At 41.0% G+C, this 17510-nt stretch overlaps 1 protein-coding gene across 2 annotated transcripts in view; it reads right to left on the bottom strand.

Moving 5' to 3' along the window:
• Positions 1–14646, bottom strand: part of SYT1 (synaptotagmin 1) — a 170376-nt gene extending 155730 nt beyond the window's left edge. For both annotated transcript variants that reach the window (XM_065414316.1, XM_065414324.1), the window contains exon 1: positions 14475–14646. In XM_065414316.1, coding sequence (XP_065270388.1) covers positions 14475–14646 — 172 coding nt within the window. The remainder of the gene's footprint in view (positions 1–14474) is intronic.
• Between the last annotated feature and the right edge of the window lie 2864 nt (positions 14647–17510).

Here is a 17510-nt window from a genome sequence, read left to right as displayed (position 1 = left end):
CATGCTTGTCTGGGAAAATGGACCGTGTCAGCAACCACCACCACTTTGGCAGTGCTGAGACAGTCACTAACCTGCTGTTTCTCAACACCCTCAGAACCTGGGTATAGCTTCATCATCCAGGCCCATTCCAGGGCAATAAAGGATAAGCAGGCTCCCCAACTATTACAGTAAGTATAAACTGTCACTGGAGTCCCTTCCCCAGGCACCCACTAGGCCAGGGGTCGGCAACCTTTGGCACATGGCCCATCAGGATAATCCGCTGGCAGGCCGCGAGACAGTTTGTTTATGTTGAGCGTCCGCAGGCATGGCCCCCCGCAGCTCCCAGTGGCCGCGGTTTGCCGTTCCTGGCCAATGGGAGCTGCAGAAAGTGGTGACCAGCACGTCCCTGCGGCCCGCAGCTTCACGCAGCTCCCATTGACCGGGAACGGAGAACCGCGGCCACTGGGAGCTGCGGGGGGCCGTGCCTGAGGATGGTCAACGTAAACAAAATGTCTCGCGGCCTGCCAGCAGATTATCCTGATGGGCTGCGAGCCGAAGGTTGCCAAACCCTTGTACTAGGCTCTGGGCAGGGCCCCAGCACTAACCTGGGCCACAGCTCTGCAATGTCCAGGCGGTTTTCCCACTCTAGTCCCAGTCCTAAGAGGCTCAGCCCTCCAGCTGGTCCTGGATAGTCTGCCCCTTCTCGGGTTGTCAATGAACAGAACAAAAGGGGAATTAAACCCAGAGGAATCATTCCAACGCAGGGTTAAGGCTCTCTGAGTTCACTGGTAAACAGTAAGGAATAGCCTCTCAAAGTGAATCAGGATCAGGTCCTCCCTTCTTTCAGTGAGGGGCCTTCCAAGGAGCTCTTGCCTTCACATAGCCCTCTCTCCAGAAGCTGAGGTATGAAGGTCTGCTCCTTCCTGACCTACCATTAACTCACCTGGGTTTCTCCCATTTAAGCTCCTTCTTTCCAATTCTGACATCTCACTGGCGTAATGGAGTGGGGCCACCTCAGCCCACGTTAGCTCATTAACCCCATGTTGCCCAGTGTGGGGTTTGTATACCCTAGCACCAGGCACACCATTTATTTCCCTGCTGTATTGGGGTAACAGTATCACAGCCTATCCTTTCCTGTACATCTTTTACAAAATATTCTGGCATTGAGAAATTTACTAGCTCATCCAAAAGTGGCCCTCTGTGATACTCCACAGCCTGTATGACCACATAGTATGACTTATAGTAATAACAAAATGTGGCCCACTATCCCCTTTTATAATAGTTTTGGCAAAGAACTAGGAAGTGAGTTCCACCAATAACACTAGCACAGTCTGGAAGTCCCCAGTATTATTCAGGGCCATCCAGTACTTCAGCAACATGGTGATCTTGAGCTCACAAATCAGCATACACCTCCAAGACAATTTTTTCCACTGTATTCTTCTCCATGCTGGAGCTCAGCCAGAGAGCAGTAGATGGTCTGGGGGTCAGCCTCCAGAGTATCCTGAAAACTCGTTTCTCCACAAGGATAAGAGTCTCACCTTCCACTGCCACTGAAAACTCTTGGACCCTGCCAGATTCCAAAGCTCACTTACAGAAAATTCTACCAACCAAGAACCCAAAGAATGGAAGAATTAGCGAGATGTTATAACCACTCCCTGATCACTGTTATAGACACGTCAGCACTATCCCACCAGCCACCCAGATCACCATGCTGTGTGTGTGACCACATAAACATAATAGACAGGAAGAAAATTAACAATGCCATTTGCTGGTATCCTGGACCCCACTCAGGCAGGCTGAAGATGGCAGGCTTCCCTCTGAGTTAATAACACTGCCCAGGGATGGCGTGGAAAACACTCTACTACAGGAGGTATTGTCCTTTGAATAAGGCATAACACTTATGTACTGAACACCTGTGGTTAAACATCCCCATGGGACTTCTGACAAGGATAGCAATGCCTGAGGGCCCAATCCAACTCCTATTAAAGTAAATGGAAAGATGCTCAATCATTTCAGAAGGAATTGGATTAAAATGTTTAGCAATCTGGCCAAAATTTCAACAGAGGTAGTTATATTCTCCCTACCTGAATTCTCCAAGCAGTTTCACTGGAAGCTTTCAATAGTTCCCCAAATAATTATGTCAAAGTAGAAAAATATTGCACATTTAGAATTTAACAACTAGCTAAATACCGTCTCTTTGATAAGCAAATTTGAAGAAGCATGTTGTGATAATGAGTCATTGGGTCAATGTAATGGAAAGGACACACACTCAACAAGCAGCTGTGGAAAACAATAACGCTAAAATGAATTGGGAGGAAAAACAGGCTTGTATTTATGAATATTTTGATAGGAAATTTTTCTGGTACTGAACATTCTGACATATAGTACATCATGGCAATACACTTTTTTGCTATTGCATTTTATTTTGTTTTAAATGTCTTCTCTATTAAGATAAAGTTATTAATACAGTAGAACTATTTTACATGTGGAAAAACAATCTAAAAACAGGTGAATGAACACAATATTCCATTAAATAAATTGCTGCGTCTCTTTTTTTTTTCAGGTTTCCTACCTTCTCCCCCCTGCCCCTGTTTTAAATGAAACTAAATGCAGTTGAGGTATTAAGATTTTATGGCCCTGAACCAGCAAAGCACTTTAGTATGTGCTGTACTGAAGTCAATGGATCACTGAAGTGCTTAAAGGTCAACAAATGCTTAAGTGCTTTTCTGGACTGAGGCCTATATGATTCTAAAACCTGTAGTAGATTGTGGCACACCAGTCTGTTAATTGGACTCATTGTGTTGACACTGTTTGAAGTGGGGCAACTTATGTTGATTTTGTTTTTGTTTTTGTTTTAAGAACCTTTAATCTTCTGTTCCTGCCTCAGTGGGGTTATTTGTTGTTCAGCTCTGAATAGAAAAATGAATCACGTTAGTTGTTCTTATTGTTAAATAAATTATTTTTTTGGTTTCCTTCTTTGGTCACACAAGCATGGCAGTAAGGCCCCAATCCTGCAATTACCTCTGTGCCTGAGGCTTGGTCTACACTGAAGTTAGGCTGACATAGGTACGTTGTTCAGGAGTGTGAAAAAAACACACCCTGACTGACATAGATATGCTGACCTAACCCCCAACATAGATACAGCTATGTCGATGGAAGAATCCTTCTGACAACTTAACTAACTTTGCTTGAGGAGATGTTCCTACACCACAGAACTACTTTGTCCATCAGTGTAGGCTGTCTCTACACTATGGGGTTATGGCAGCATAGCTACATAGTGTAAACCTACCCTCAGTAAAAGCAGGCTTTGGGGTGTTGCAGGCCTCTAAGGGTATGTCTACACTGCAGCTGGGAGCATGCTTCCCAGTGCAGATAGACAGACATGCATTAGTTCTGCTCAAGCTAACATGCTAAAAATAGCACAGTAGCCAGCGGTAACATGGAGGGCAGCTCAGGCTAGCTGCCTGAATACCAACCTGTCTAGACCCCCTGGGTGTATACTCAGGTGGCTAGCCTGAGCCATGGCCCAAGCTACCCCCAGCTACACTGCTACTTTCTTGTGCTAGCTCCCAGCAGTAGTGTAGACATACCCTTAAGCTTCTATTTATACATTAATTTAATAGAAAAAGACTTTAAGTAAAGATTTTTTCTCTCCAATTTTGTCTGTTCCTTCCTACAGTATGTGTATTTAGATGAAGAGGGTGACGTGACTAAATAGCTCCATACCACACAATCATTATTAAATATACGCATGGCTGCTTCAGAATTGCTATCAGTCAAGTCACTTTTGACTTGTATTTTGTCCATGACATTTTATAAGGCTAAATGCTATGCCCGAGTTAAGATTACATTAGGTATTTCTATTTGTCTACTAATCTTTTTTTTTTAAAAAACCTTATTTTTCTGTGCATTGGGACATCTCGCCAGTCCTAGGTCTTAAAACCCTTCAACAAATGTTTCACAAGGCAAGACAGTTTAGAAATTGGTATTCTGGAGCAGTTTCATGTGAAGTGATTACCATCACAGAGGTATAATCTAAAAGGATATGCTAGACTGCAAGTTATGAATAGTAAACCTGCCTTATCTTCCACTGTCTTTCTTCCATTGCCCAAGCTGCACGTAAATCTGCATCACTGGAATTTACAAACAAATAGCTGGCTCCTGGATGGACACCTAGAATATTACATTTCAGCACAGAGCAAGTGGGTTGCTGTGAGCTGAGAAACCTGGTTATAAAAGGTCTGGACTTGGAGGAAGAGCAAGGAGATTTCTAAGCAAAGACAACAAACAAGCCTCAACGTTGGCATAGTGATGGCCATGCTCAGGCCAAATCTTCTACGTGACTTTGGCTAATAAGGGAGTGTTAATAAATGCATAAATGAAATGACATGGCAAGGAAATGGCGAAGTCTTCTATGGTGAGGAGTGATTGAAAACTGTAATAATAACTCATAAAAATAAATACCACCACCACCTAGGAGAAGAAAGCTTTGTCTTCACACATCCCCACTTGTTACTGTTAAACACCAACAACATGTTGCCTTCCTGGACTACAAATTCATGATAGGAAAAGTAAACTCCACATCTTTAGTAAATGAAGTGTTTCACTCAGTGGGAACTGAGATAACATACTGAATGGCAAAGTCTCGCTTACAGAACACTATCCTGACAACAAGAGACCAAGAGATGGAGGACGTGTTTTGGTCAAAGGTCACAGTAGATTTCTGTGCCATTTGAAAAGACCCACCCGTCCCCTCTTTTTTCGTTTTGGCAATCCTTTCCCGAGTTTGGGAAATGATGCTGGCCAGAGTACTGAAACGTACCCCCAGATAATATAGGGGCAGTGAGCAAATTAGGCTGCTCTTGCCGAAGCTGATAATTAAGATTAGATTCAGATTGAGAAGCCTGCATGGGATTTAGCAGATGGATTGCGCAATTGGAACGGAGTCTTCACAAGCCCATCATTCAAACAGGGTTTTATAGTCTCTTTTGTATAGTAAGCGTCTCACCTACCCACACCAGGATTCTTATAAAGGTTTGAGGCCAAGTCCTCTGCTGGTGCAAACTGGCATAACTCAAATTAAGTCAATAAAGCTATTACACCAGTCGAGGATCTGGCTTGAAGTGCAATTATAAGCCTAAACAGAACAAGAGAATTCAGGAAGGGATGCAGTTCTACAGAAGAACAACGAAATGTCAATGACAGGCAGTGATCCAGAATGTGTACCAAAGTCTTTTTGTCTACAGAATCAACGAACATTAACCTATTCCTGGTGCTATAAATGTTTTCCGTGATTCCATCTTCAAAATGTTTGGAAATTATAAAATTGTTTAACTTCACATTTAGGAACCACACAATAAAGTAAATGCTTAGTTCCCTCTCATTCTGACAAATCCGAGTATTAGAATGCCACCCGCTGATTTAACAGGTGGGAAACTTTATTGGGTCTGCAAGCTGCCAGACAGCTATAGGATAAAAGGTAAGAGAGTACAAGGATGCTGTGGGCCTGACTGATCACCTGCTGAAGGGACCAGTAAGGTATTTTTCCCATTGGAGCCAATTGGCTGGGGCCTAGTTCTTTTTTTTTTTTTTTTCTGCCTTCCTCATATCATCATGGAGACACAGTTAGGTTTGATAGATATAGGATTTTGGAGTTTAACGTTAGGAATCGTATGAATGTTAGTTTGTCATAAATTGCAGCCGGCGTCCAGTATGAATAAAAGGCCAAAGAGCAAACAATCAGAGACATGGGATTTTGCTGGTGGACCCCAAGTCTACGGGCAAAAAGGAGACCTGAAGTCTGCAGATCAGGGTCCCATCTGGTACTTTCTATCCCCTTTGTAGGGGGAAGGTGAGAGGATTCCGCAAAACAAGCTGAATTCTCGGGTTAGGCAGTGGACAGTTTACCCTGACTTATGGGCTATATGATAGATGGCCTGTTTTGTAAACATTGCACTGGACCCACCTGAATGCCTGGTATGGGGAGATGGGCAAAAAACTCTCCCCACTCTGATGTTCAATTTTAATAAAGTTGTGGCCATTCACTTGCTTGTCCTGATTAATGCACATATTTTCTTACAGATGACGTATATTAGACATAGGATTAGTTTTAGCCGTGGAAGCCTTTTTTTGAATAAAGACCAGAGGAAGGTGAAGAAAGCTATATACAATGTACTTTGGACTACAATTAATGGGCTCAAATATTTGAAAGGATCCATCAGTTTTGTGCCTCAATTTTTGGGTGCCCAACATGAGTGACTTTGGCCTGATTGACAGAAGTGTTGAGCAAGCCTTCCAAGATATACCAATGATTTTTTAAAAGTTAACAAAACAAGATAGTTAACGTACACAAACCTAAATTAATGTTGTCATATGCATCAGGGAAGTCTTACTTGTTTTTGGATCTTTTGCAGAACCAATCACATCCCGTGAAACATTACTGTTTAACAAACAAACAATAATAGCGAAGACCGATGGTCTATTCTTAATTTGTACCTCTGTGCCAACCTACTGCAGGTTTTTCATAACTTTGTGTGATAATGGCTTAGAGATGCTATGCTACCTAGGCACAAATAGATGAGTTAAAGATGCAATGCCAGGCTTAAATTTGAATTTCCTTGATTTTGTGATACCTTTATTAGATTTTTAAGTAACTGTATTAAACTTAGTACTGAATGTCATGTTTCTTCACATAATATATTGCTGCAGAAAAACTCAGTTTTAATATATTGCTAATTGTGAGTTCATAACTGTCCTGTGCACCTTTTCTTCACAAGAATTTTCAGTACAATAGTGCATAATAAACTATACATATAGCATAATTTTAGTAGATAATCCATCTACGTGTAATTTTTAGAACATGCAAAATTATTATACTATATATGTAAATAATTTTTAACACATTTGTACCACCTTTTTCTAATATAAAGAATTAAAAAAGAAATTCCCAGTGCTGAAAATAAACTTGTGAACAACATGTTCACAGTTTTCTGGTTGCAAATTAAATTCTCTACTCAATTTAATAAGAACTGCCACAACTTGACATATCCATAATGCAATAAAATATCTACACAGTCATTGTAATGACTATAAAGAAATAAACACAATGATGTGCTGGAGGGGACTGTGACGGAGTCTACTCACCACAGCGGCCTGATGGCCATCACGGGGACTAGCTCCACAAGCTGGTGTGCCCTCTCCAGGTGGTGCATCTCCCGTCATTGTCTCCGCCTGCAGACCTGCCTCAGTCCAAATACCGCAGCGTTCTCTTCATGACTTGGCCCTCCAACTGTGTCACCATTTGTGTTTCTGCCCTTCCCGGGGTGGGGGTGGGAGGAGTATCTTAGTTCAACAGTCCAGCCACTTCCCCAGTTGTGAGTGAGGGGGACCTGGGCCCGCCCACTACTTTTCTCAGAGCTTTCAGCCAGCAAATCCCAGCAGCCAGCCAGGAGCTCCCTCTTGTTCCCCAAGTCCCTACCAGCAACTGCTCTGCCCAAGGTGCTACCCTTTCTGCAGCTTGCTAGTCCTCACACCTTGGGCTCCCCAAAGCAACTGATTGTTTCTGGCCCTGCAGCTCCTTTTATGTAAGCCCACCAGCCCCTGATTGGCTGCTCCTGCACAGCCTCCCTAGGCTGCTTTTAATCCCTTCCTTTCTGGTGTGGGGTGAACAGCCCATCACAGGGACCCTTGATGCTTGTTAGGAGTCCCTTCTTAAAATCCTGTCACCAAATGTATGGTATGTGCTCAACCCCCCTCTTTACCATAGATTCCTTTTCTCCCTGTGGTAGAGAAAATATGATTGCACCAGGTGTTTTCAAAAACATTCACGAGAGGTCCCCTATGAGGTCTTAATTGTCTTCCCCTCACTTCAAATCACACAATTAAAACACTATATTATATGAATGGTTTAATTAGTATCCTTTTCAGGAACAAAATATACAGTTTCCAGAAAATGTAATTAATAGTGTGTCACTCTCTTTGGCAGGGAGATTTTGCTTTTTCTGGGGTTCTGGCTAAGAGAAAGCATTTTTTATACTTAGGACAAGTTGATAGGTTGCCAAATCCCTCCCTCCACGGGTGAGTGTGTGTGTTACAGCTGGCTCTTCAGCTGAGGTTGTAGCAACTCACACTTTTGATTGAGGTCTCTGGTTCAGTCCTCGGTATGTCAGCCAAGATGGTGGTCATCACATAACTCAGGGCTTGCCCTGGATTAGAACTGCTGTAAACCTCAGCAGTCTGTGACAAGCTTTCTTTTATTAGAGGAAGGATGTAACCTGCTTGTGAGTGTGTGTTACGGGTCCCCCCGTGCCTGATCTGCAGAGCATATGTGTCTGTAATAGCCCCTTTTAAGCTCTGTAGGTCCCCAGTTCAGTTCCTAGTCTGAGCACCAAGATGCTGCCTGTTAGACATGCACCTTAATACATCATGTACAGAACATTTAAAGAGGTGATATCAATCATCATTTTACTAGGATAACATGGGTTAATCATTATTTCCTTAAGGGAAATTTTGTTTGTTTGTGTCAGTTGTTCAAATATAAGCACCACATCACTAAATAATCAAATAGGATGTCAGATTCTGTGATTTTCTTAACAAATGCTTCTTTTCAGTCATGCTCTGTGTAATGAGCTTTTAGTTTATATTTTCCACTCACTCATAGCGACATAGAGAGCAATACATTCTGGAACCAGATTTTCAGTAATATCAACCCTGAGCATTCAAAAATTAAGGGTCAGGCTCCCCAACATTGAGGTGGCTTATAAAATGAGATTTCTAAAAAAAAAATAAAAAAATTTGGGTTCTTTTTATTTACCTTGTGGTTTCTGAGTCTTCAGGGTGCATTTGTGCCATGTTTTCTAGCCTGTCTCTACAACAAACTGTTTTTAAAAAGAATGAAAGCTGAGATTTTATGTAATCGGAGGACTCTAGGAGATGGGCTTTTAATGAAAAGCACAAATATTGTGAGATTTGCAAAAAATTGCAGTAGTTGAGAACATTGGATCTTTGATTTGTCCTGCTACTGCCCTGTCATATCTTCTTCCCATTTCTATTGTATGTCACCAATAAGGCATTATTCATAATTACTCATATTTGCCACCCATGTAGAACAATGAATGTCTTTGAATGACATGAGCCAATTGAACATGTGTTGCAAGATGGGGGGATGATACAGGAGGAAGTGAGCCTAGGACCATTGCGCTTTCTCCAGTGGTGACTCTCACACTCAGGAGGGGTTCTCCATAAATATCCACAAAACTAACTTATTTACCCTCCTTCTAATTCCTCCTTAAAAACTCTCCTCTGCCATGAAGCCTATAAAATACTTGACAAGGTTTAGACTGCCGGAGTACTGAGACAGTTGATCAATATTGTCTCATTGTTTCCTTGCACTCCCTTGTCTGCCTGTCTCCATCTGTTGCCTCTTGTCTTATACTTAGATTGTAAGCTCTTTGAGGCATGGATGATTTTTTGTTTGGTGTTTGTACAGCACCTAGCACAATGGGGTCCTCATCCATGGCTGGGGCTCCTAGGTGTTATGGTAATACAAATAATTAATAAGAAGTTAATGCTGATTTCCCTATATTTGTTGTCTCTGTGTATTAGAACAGTTTTGGAACTCAATAGGTCTTCCGCAGCACCGTTTGCATGATTGGGTCAGATCTATCCACCCTTAGTCACACTGACCAGAACCTCATGAGTGTCCCATCGACCTCAGTGAAGTGACAACTATGGAGAAAGTTGAAAGCTGAACAAAGCCCTAAGTTATTTTCTAAATACAGTAAAAATGGCAGGCCCATAAAAGTTAGACTTCAGAAATACCATGTAGGAGTGTGTGTAAAGTCCCAAAATGTAATTAGAAAGTATCATTCAAAGTAATAGCCCAGAATCCCGGTGTCAAGGAAGAGAGAAAAATCAAGAAATGAGTTTAATGTCTCTTAGAGGGGGTAGTAAGAACACTTAATCCAACCTAAAGTGGTAAATCAAGGGGGCTAGAATGGATAGAGAAAGAAAGACAAGGAGGGAGAAACATACATCAAGCTGTGGGAGTTATGACAGCTGAATTCCAATACAGTTACTACTAAGGGTACAGAAAGCATTCTCATATTTATTATTATTATTAGGGGAACTCTGGTAGGCTTTGTTGTGGGGCTTATTCATGTTTTGTTAAACTTACGTTGTTCCCAGGAGAGTGTTATCTGTGGGCAATTACAGGAATGTGTTTATGTATGAATATATTTTTAAGTTTTTCAAGGTCATCTAGCATTTGAGATGGGTGCTCATTTAGGTAGTGTAAAATAATAAACATCTGTTTATATTTATATGTAATTATCGTTATCATCATCATCATCATCATCAAATTTTTAAACTAAACATTTAAACTTCAAATTAAGGGGAAAAACACCCCAATAAAAATCCCAGGGGGGCTGTCAAGCAGCTTAAAGGGTTTTTTTTAAAAAGGGGTAGCCCCCCGCTTTGCCCTTTCTACTTCCCCCTCCTCTGTTCTATGATTTATCCTTTTCCCTCTCACCTTCTCCCTCCCTGATCTCTCCTTCCTTCAGTACTGTAAGGCCCTTGTCCCCAGAACCACTTGCAATACACTTTTGTTTACATAGTGTTCAATACAGAATTTAGGAGGAGGGGCTGGGATTCTCTAATGTAAAGAAAATGAATATTAATATACATCAGTTACTGTAAGGACAAGAGCTTTGCTGGCCTGTAGAGAGGGACCAAGAGGGAAAACGACGAGAGAAAGAAAAGAAATGAATAAAAGGAGGTCTGAAAAACTTTTCAAAGCAATTTCCCTTTCATCAGTTTGACAGTGCCATTTTCTTTCCTTTTGATTTGTTCTTCCTTCTCTTTCATTTAAATGTTGGGATTTTTCTGTTTAAAATGAAGGAAGTAAAAAGCTGAGATGGAGTCTTTGTTGCTTCTAAATAGTTTGAAATTTCTGCATATAGGAGACAATTCAAAGTGGAAGGATTACAGCAGCCAATCAGTATAGAGAGATTTACATACAGTACAGTTATTCAGAAACTGTTCTGTGATTATGAAAATCAGACACTCACAAACAGAGTGCAGGGATTTGCATTACTGAGAAAAAAATCTCTACAGTTGTGCCTCAGTAACCTTATAGCATCTCTGCACTTTAATTGTATGAGTCACTGTAATAAAATGACTCCAATCATTTTATCCACAGTAGAATGAATGATGAGACATCTTCCTGAACATTCTGCATGTCTTCTGATGCTCAGACTCTTCGTGCACAACATGGGGGACAGTACACTGTTCTTTTTTAGGGGAACAGATATCAGTGAAAGGCCAAGATTTGAGCCTCTATAAGTAGGAATTGTAACAAGGTTTTTCAATTTTGTATTAACTAAGCTTATAGCAGCAATAGTGTAATTGGCCCCCTCTCTTTTCCTTGGCAATAATTTTATTCCCTCACTGTGGGAAGCTCCTTGGCCTTTGGGAGGAATGGAATTGTGTTATAAAGCACATCAACAATGATGAATGTCACTTAAATCCAATGCACCCCACGCTGGAATTTTGTAGAGTAAGGTGAAATTTAACATTTTGGACTGGAATCTTGGCTAGTTTGTTAAGAGCCAGCTGATATTTAAATTTCTGCTTTAAAACATGCCTACTGTCTTTGTTCTTATTTAGGCCTGCATATTACATTAAGCATGTGACCTTTAATGTTCTACAAAATGCACAATTTTTAAAGATTTTTGATTCCCTTTTAATCCACATTAAAATAAATCATGCAGTTTTCACTGAAAAATACTGGAAGGAAAGGTATATTTCAGGCGTGTTCACTGATCATTAAAGGGAGACTACATTTTTGTGGCTGCCATCATGCAAGCCACAAATTAATGGCTTTTTACAAAATATCCATGACTTGACATTTTATGATTTGTGTGTGTAGGTAGGGAGATGTGACTGTAAACAATTTAGTCCCCACACATAGTTTTTGTGCCAGTATAACTGTATTGGGTACGGGTGCAATGTTTACCAATATAGTTATGCTGATACAGACCCATGCCCTAGCAGCCAAAACCATGTCTCTCACTCAGTGTCTCCTGCTCACATTCAATAGCTCTCTCGCGACCACCCTACAGTGCCCTGTGCCCCTGGCTGTCTTTTGTTTGGGTGCTGTGCTCTCCCCCACCATTGGTGGCCTGCATCTAGCCCTCCTGCTGGGTCTGACCGGTCTCAGATGTGCTCAGAGCAGGCCTACAGGTTTGGGCCCTGCTGGCAAGATAGGTGTTCCCCTGCCTAATTTAAAAATCCTGCCCCAGGGCCTCTGGAGCTCCAGTTTGAGCTATCACTCTGAGTAGCATTTTGGCTGGTTGGAAAATGTCACCTGATGGAAGCACAGGCACTTAAAGGTGTTAGGCAGCACCTGAGCTGAGGTTTGGAAAATGCCAGTGGTGCTTACATGATGGATGTAGATATATATCTGTTTGAGTGCCTAAATCCCTTTAAAAAGCTAGTCGTTAGCCTCTCTGTGCCTTAGATGCCCATCTACAACATGGGGATAATAGCGCTTTTCTCTCTCACAGGGGTGTTGAGAGGACAAATACATTAAAGATTGAGGCACTCAGACTATCATGATGGGGGCCCATATAAATGCGTAATATAGCTTGGTTGCATTAATTTTCTTGTGGAGCCCCTCTGCACTATGCAGGCCTCTTTTGGGGAGTGGCAGCGGGGATATATTGGGAGCACTACAGAGCTCACTGATGCTGTGCTGGTGGAGAGCGAGAGAGCTGTAGAGTGCCCGGAGGCAGTGTGGAGATGCAATGAAGATCCTGACTTTTTAAGGACCAGGGGTTTCTGTTCCAAAAAGCATGATCTGGTGAAACTTTGTGAAGGAACATTGTGATGTTTTCTATCCCCATGCACAGGTAGGGGAATTATCTAAAGGATAGGTAATACACATGGAAATCACCAAGCTGGTCATCTGATCCACTTCCAGCAGCATTCAGGAATATAGATAGTTGGCTTAACTGAATTCTTTTGGGGCTTGGCTGGCTTACTGGTATTCTGCATCCATACAGTCCTTTTTTCTCAATTTTTAAATTATAATACATAACAGTATTTCTCTAAGAGTTAACGCAGGTAGGAAGAACAAGTCATGTTGAAACTGTCAAGGTACAGACTCATGTCACTTTCAGTATATTATGAAATAGTGCATGAAACATGTAGGATTTTAAAAAAAATTTCCAGCAAGTAATTTCAGAGACTAATAGTAGGTTATCCTCCTTCATCCATAATGCTGTGCACCATAGGAGCTTTTTATTAAAACAAAAGGCAAATTCTCGATATTAGGCTTTCCAGTTGTTTTCATTATTATTTTAGAAAGGAAAGATGTGCTGCATTTCAAGTTCATCTCTGTGTACGGACTCCATTCCCAGACCTGCAAACTACAGAATTTCGCATAGTACAAACCATTCATGCCCTTAGTCGTATTAACATCAAAGCTGAAAAATAAAGGTATATCCTATATAAAATTCTAGTCTGCCCCATTTAGATAACACCCTGAACTATAAATTAAACAATAAAGATGCTCCCATGTTACCACTTTCCTAAATGCTTTTTTCTTTTTCTTGTTGCTCCTAGTAGTTTTGTTTTCCCTATGATATTATCAGACAATTCTGCCTGAATGTGGTCCATGCTGGACTGTGCAGATTACCAAACTAATGACATGCAGCCTTTTTGCTATTGTAACACCTCTATTCTTACAAGTGGGAATTTGGAGTGACAGACCAAAGCTGTTTGCTATCAATTTAGCAAAAATTGCATCTGCCAGATTGCCAAAATCCATTTCAGAGACAAAAATCGATTAATATTCTGATTTGTTACCTGTCATTATTGGTCACACTATATTATACCTTTCCACAAGTTATAACCTCTAGGGAAAAAACCTATTTTGTTAAATGTAATGCTTTTCCAAATATACTTTTAATTTGCTTGTACTGTCTACTTGCTATTTTTTTAAGAGCATGGACATTGTTATGATAGCTGCTATTCAAAAAAAACCTTAACTCATTTTGGAGGTTAGTAAAGTATCAAAATAACCTATTTGTGTCGCTGTGTGAAATTTTTAAAATGAAAAGGAATTTTATAATTATATGCAATATCACCTCAGAAATGGTTCTAATAATATTCTATTAACTGTACTTTATTTTCAGTTTCCATAAACTATTATTACTTATTATTATTAATAATATATAATTATATGTAGTAAAGAGGTTTGGTCATATAATAATGTTTTGGAAAATATATAACTATATAGTTAATGTTTTGGAAACTGAACATAAAATTAATCAAGTGTCAGCATTCCTGGTGCATCCACCTAATTTGCTGAAAGGCCCACAAATATGGTTTTAATATTTTCTAGTTAAACTATAGAAATATTTTCTCAAAAAGATCTAGAATATTAGCAGTAGCTTTTTACCATTAGAGTGTCTATCTAACCATATTTTACTTACATGGAATTTTATTCAGTTCATTCATAAACTTCTCCTTTAACTTTGAAAATGCATCTTCTTTTCCACCTCCTGCTCCAGGACTGGCTGGTTCTGTGACATTAATTGGCAGTGAAGCTGAAATGGTGGTGGCTGGTGGTGCGGCCAGCGCCTCGTGACGACTTTCACTCACCATTTTCGTTTCCAGGGAAACAGCTACTGGAAAAATAGAAACAAAAGAAAATATTTGAATGGTTCTCATATCAACAGGTCTCAAAGATACAGGACATCCCAATTGATGCTCCAGAATACTGGGTAAATATCACATCATTAGCATATTGCTTCTTGTTGGTTCATACAATATTTATTAGACTACAGGGAAGGGTCTTTTCCAGAGGTAGTATCAGCTGTAGTTATTATCTTATGATCCTTCTCCAACACTGCTGAGTTTTGAACTGTTGAATCTGTTAGATACCTCACAGTTGCTATAACCCTGTTGCTTAGATTTAGCTTTTTGCCCTTTAATTTTGAAAGTAAGTAAACTCACTGACAGCAGTTCAAGATAAACAAACACTATATTGTATTTACTGAAGTGTGTGTGTGTTGGTAGGGGGTGAGAAGAGTCAGAGCCAAGATGTTTATGTAAAATAAATCAAGAAATTATAATCATATAAGAAAAACACCTCCAAGCTTTCTTGCAAAACCAATAATCTACTGTTGTACCCAGTTAAGCAGAATTGTACACTATGCAGAAATTGATTAGCATCCATTCCTGATCCTCACTTTTTGAAAGTAACTTCCCTTCTAGTCATTTCCTATGACATTTGCTACAGACAATATTCTCTTAAATTATGTTTCACCGGTGTATTCATGAACTATGTCGATGAGGTAGTTAACTGAAGCCAGATTGAAGCAACCACAATGTTGACACACATATGCTCCCACATTAACATACTTTTAATGTAATGTTTATTTGAGGTGCATTTTGCAAAACCTTTACTTGAGCTATAGGATAAAAACTTGTTATGGGGCCCACGTGGCACAATTTTAGTGTTACCAGAGGGTTGGTTGAAGTGTTTGTCTTGGTTTAACAGTGTTCTGATGTTCCACTGTGTCCTAAATATCATTGACTTGACTAATCATCCTTCATTTTTTATTTCAGAAAACCAGAGGGAGAAGGGATTTGAGAGATAACAATCATTCATTATTGCTCCGAGTATACTACTGCTCTCACAGTCCCAAAAGGAACTTGGCCTATAGCCTTCCATAGAGAAATTTAAATAACCACCAAATGAACAAAATGAGACACATGAAAATTAAATGAGCAAAAAACTTCCACGTAGCAAATTCATGAATCAAGACCCAAATCTTTCTCAACTTACATCATGGGCCTCTTCAAGTTACTCAGTCAATAAGAACAATGGGGAGTCCAGTGGCACTTTAGAGACTAACAGATTTATTTGGGCATAAGCTTTCGTGGGTAAAAAACCTACTTCAGAGGCACTAAAAAACCCACTTCTTCAGTTAGGCATTGTGATGCTGAGCATCACAGTGCCTAACTTCTAGGTATCTAGAAAAATCATTGGGATTCACAAAGCCCGAGTTAGGCACTTAGGGTCCTGCACAATAAATAGGCAGAGATAGGAGCCTTAGATGGTGATCTACAAAAGTCAGCACACTACACAGGATGCCGTCTAACCTAGCCAATGGGCGATGCTGATCAGAGGGATGTGTGCTAAGCCCCATCCTTCTCATGGAGATAGGGGCCTAATTTCAAACCGTTCTCTGCTAGCGATTCTCAACTGTAAACCTTCTCCTGGTGTTAGGCCCCTATGCCATGTTTGCACAAGGCTGAGGACGAGGACTTTCTCCCTCATAACATTTAGCCCAATGCTTAGGGTAGTCATCTGGGATGTTGGAGACCCCCACTTCAATTCCCCCTCCCTCCTTGAGGGGGAGAAGGGATTTGCTTGCCAATCTGCCACCTGTTGGATGAGTGCTCTAAACACTGGGCTATGGGATATTCTGAGGTGGGGCTTCCTCAACCTCTCCTGCTGAAGCTGCTGCACTCTGGGAAATAATTAGAGTCATTGGAGTCGGAAGACTGGATCCTGGGTCTCCCATATCCTGGGTCAGAGCTCCAACCACCACTCTATAAAGTCACTTGTGTTTATGTTTGTGCATTTTTTCTTGTTCTCTCTCACCCCCGCCCCCGCCCCCGCTCCCGCTCCCCTGAGACGGAAGATGTGTTTGTTACATGCTGTGTGCACTAGCTGGTTTCTGTTAGTCTGTTTTCTGTTTTGTTACTGGCTGTTTCTTTGTTTTAGGGGCATTGTTGGGTCTCCCCTTTTGCCTTAGGTGAGGGTTCTCCATGGGGCCCACTTCAGATGGGTTTAGCAATTTGACCCGCAAGTAAGGGGTTTTGTGTGTTCCTGCTCTCTCCTGCACTGGGGAAGATATGTTGCTGAGTGTAGGTAAGGTATTGACTGTGCTACTATAAAATCTGCCTCTCAAATGAGCAAATCTATAGTGATTTTCCTGGCCCAGGAGCAGTTTGTGAATTGTTTGGTACAGGAGGGACTTTGGGTGAAGGAGTCTTTTGTTCATGTTTTCCTTTGTTTACTCCTCCTGCTAAAGTAATTTTTTCCAAAGTCCCACATGTCCTTCACAATGAGATGATAGTGTCTGCTCTCTCCCATTATGGGAAGGTAGTTTCTGCTGTTAGGGTATTTCTGTTAGGATGCAAGAACCCAAATATGAGGCATGTTATGTCATTCTGGCACCAGGTTTATGGGGCTCTAAATAACCCCAAATAGCCCTTGAACCCATTTTTAAAGTACCACACTGATGGGGTGGATTAGACAGTATTTGCTACCTCTGGAAACATGAAATATTTCTTTTGTGGTGGCCCTAGTCATTTGAAGGGTTGCTGCCCACTGTTGGCTAGGAGGCCCCTGGTAAGAATGTGAGACCCAGGAATAGTGGGGAAGGGGCTGGGACATCAAGGGAGCAGCAGGAAACAGCCTGCAACTGTACTGACAGATTCTATCTCCCCCCTTG

This window comes from Emys orbicularis, chromosome 1 (assembly GCF_028017835.1).
Source record: "Emys orbicularis isolate rEmyOrb1 chromosome 1, rEmyOrb1.hap1, whole genome shotgun sequence".
NCBI classification, from domain to species: Eukaryota; Metazoa; Chordata; order Testudines; family Emydidae; genus Emys; species Emys orbicularis.
This window is presented reverse-complemented; position numbering and strand designations above follow the sequence as displayed.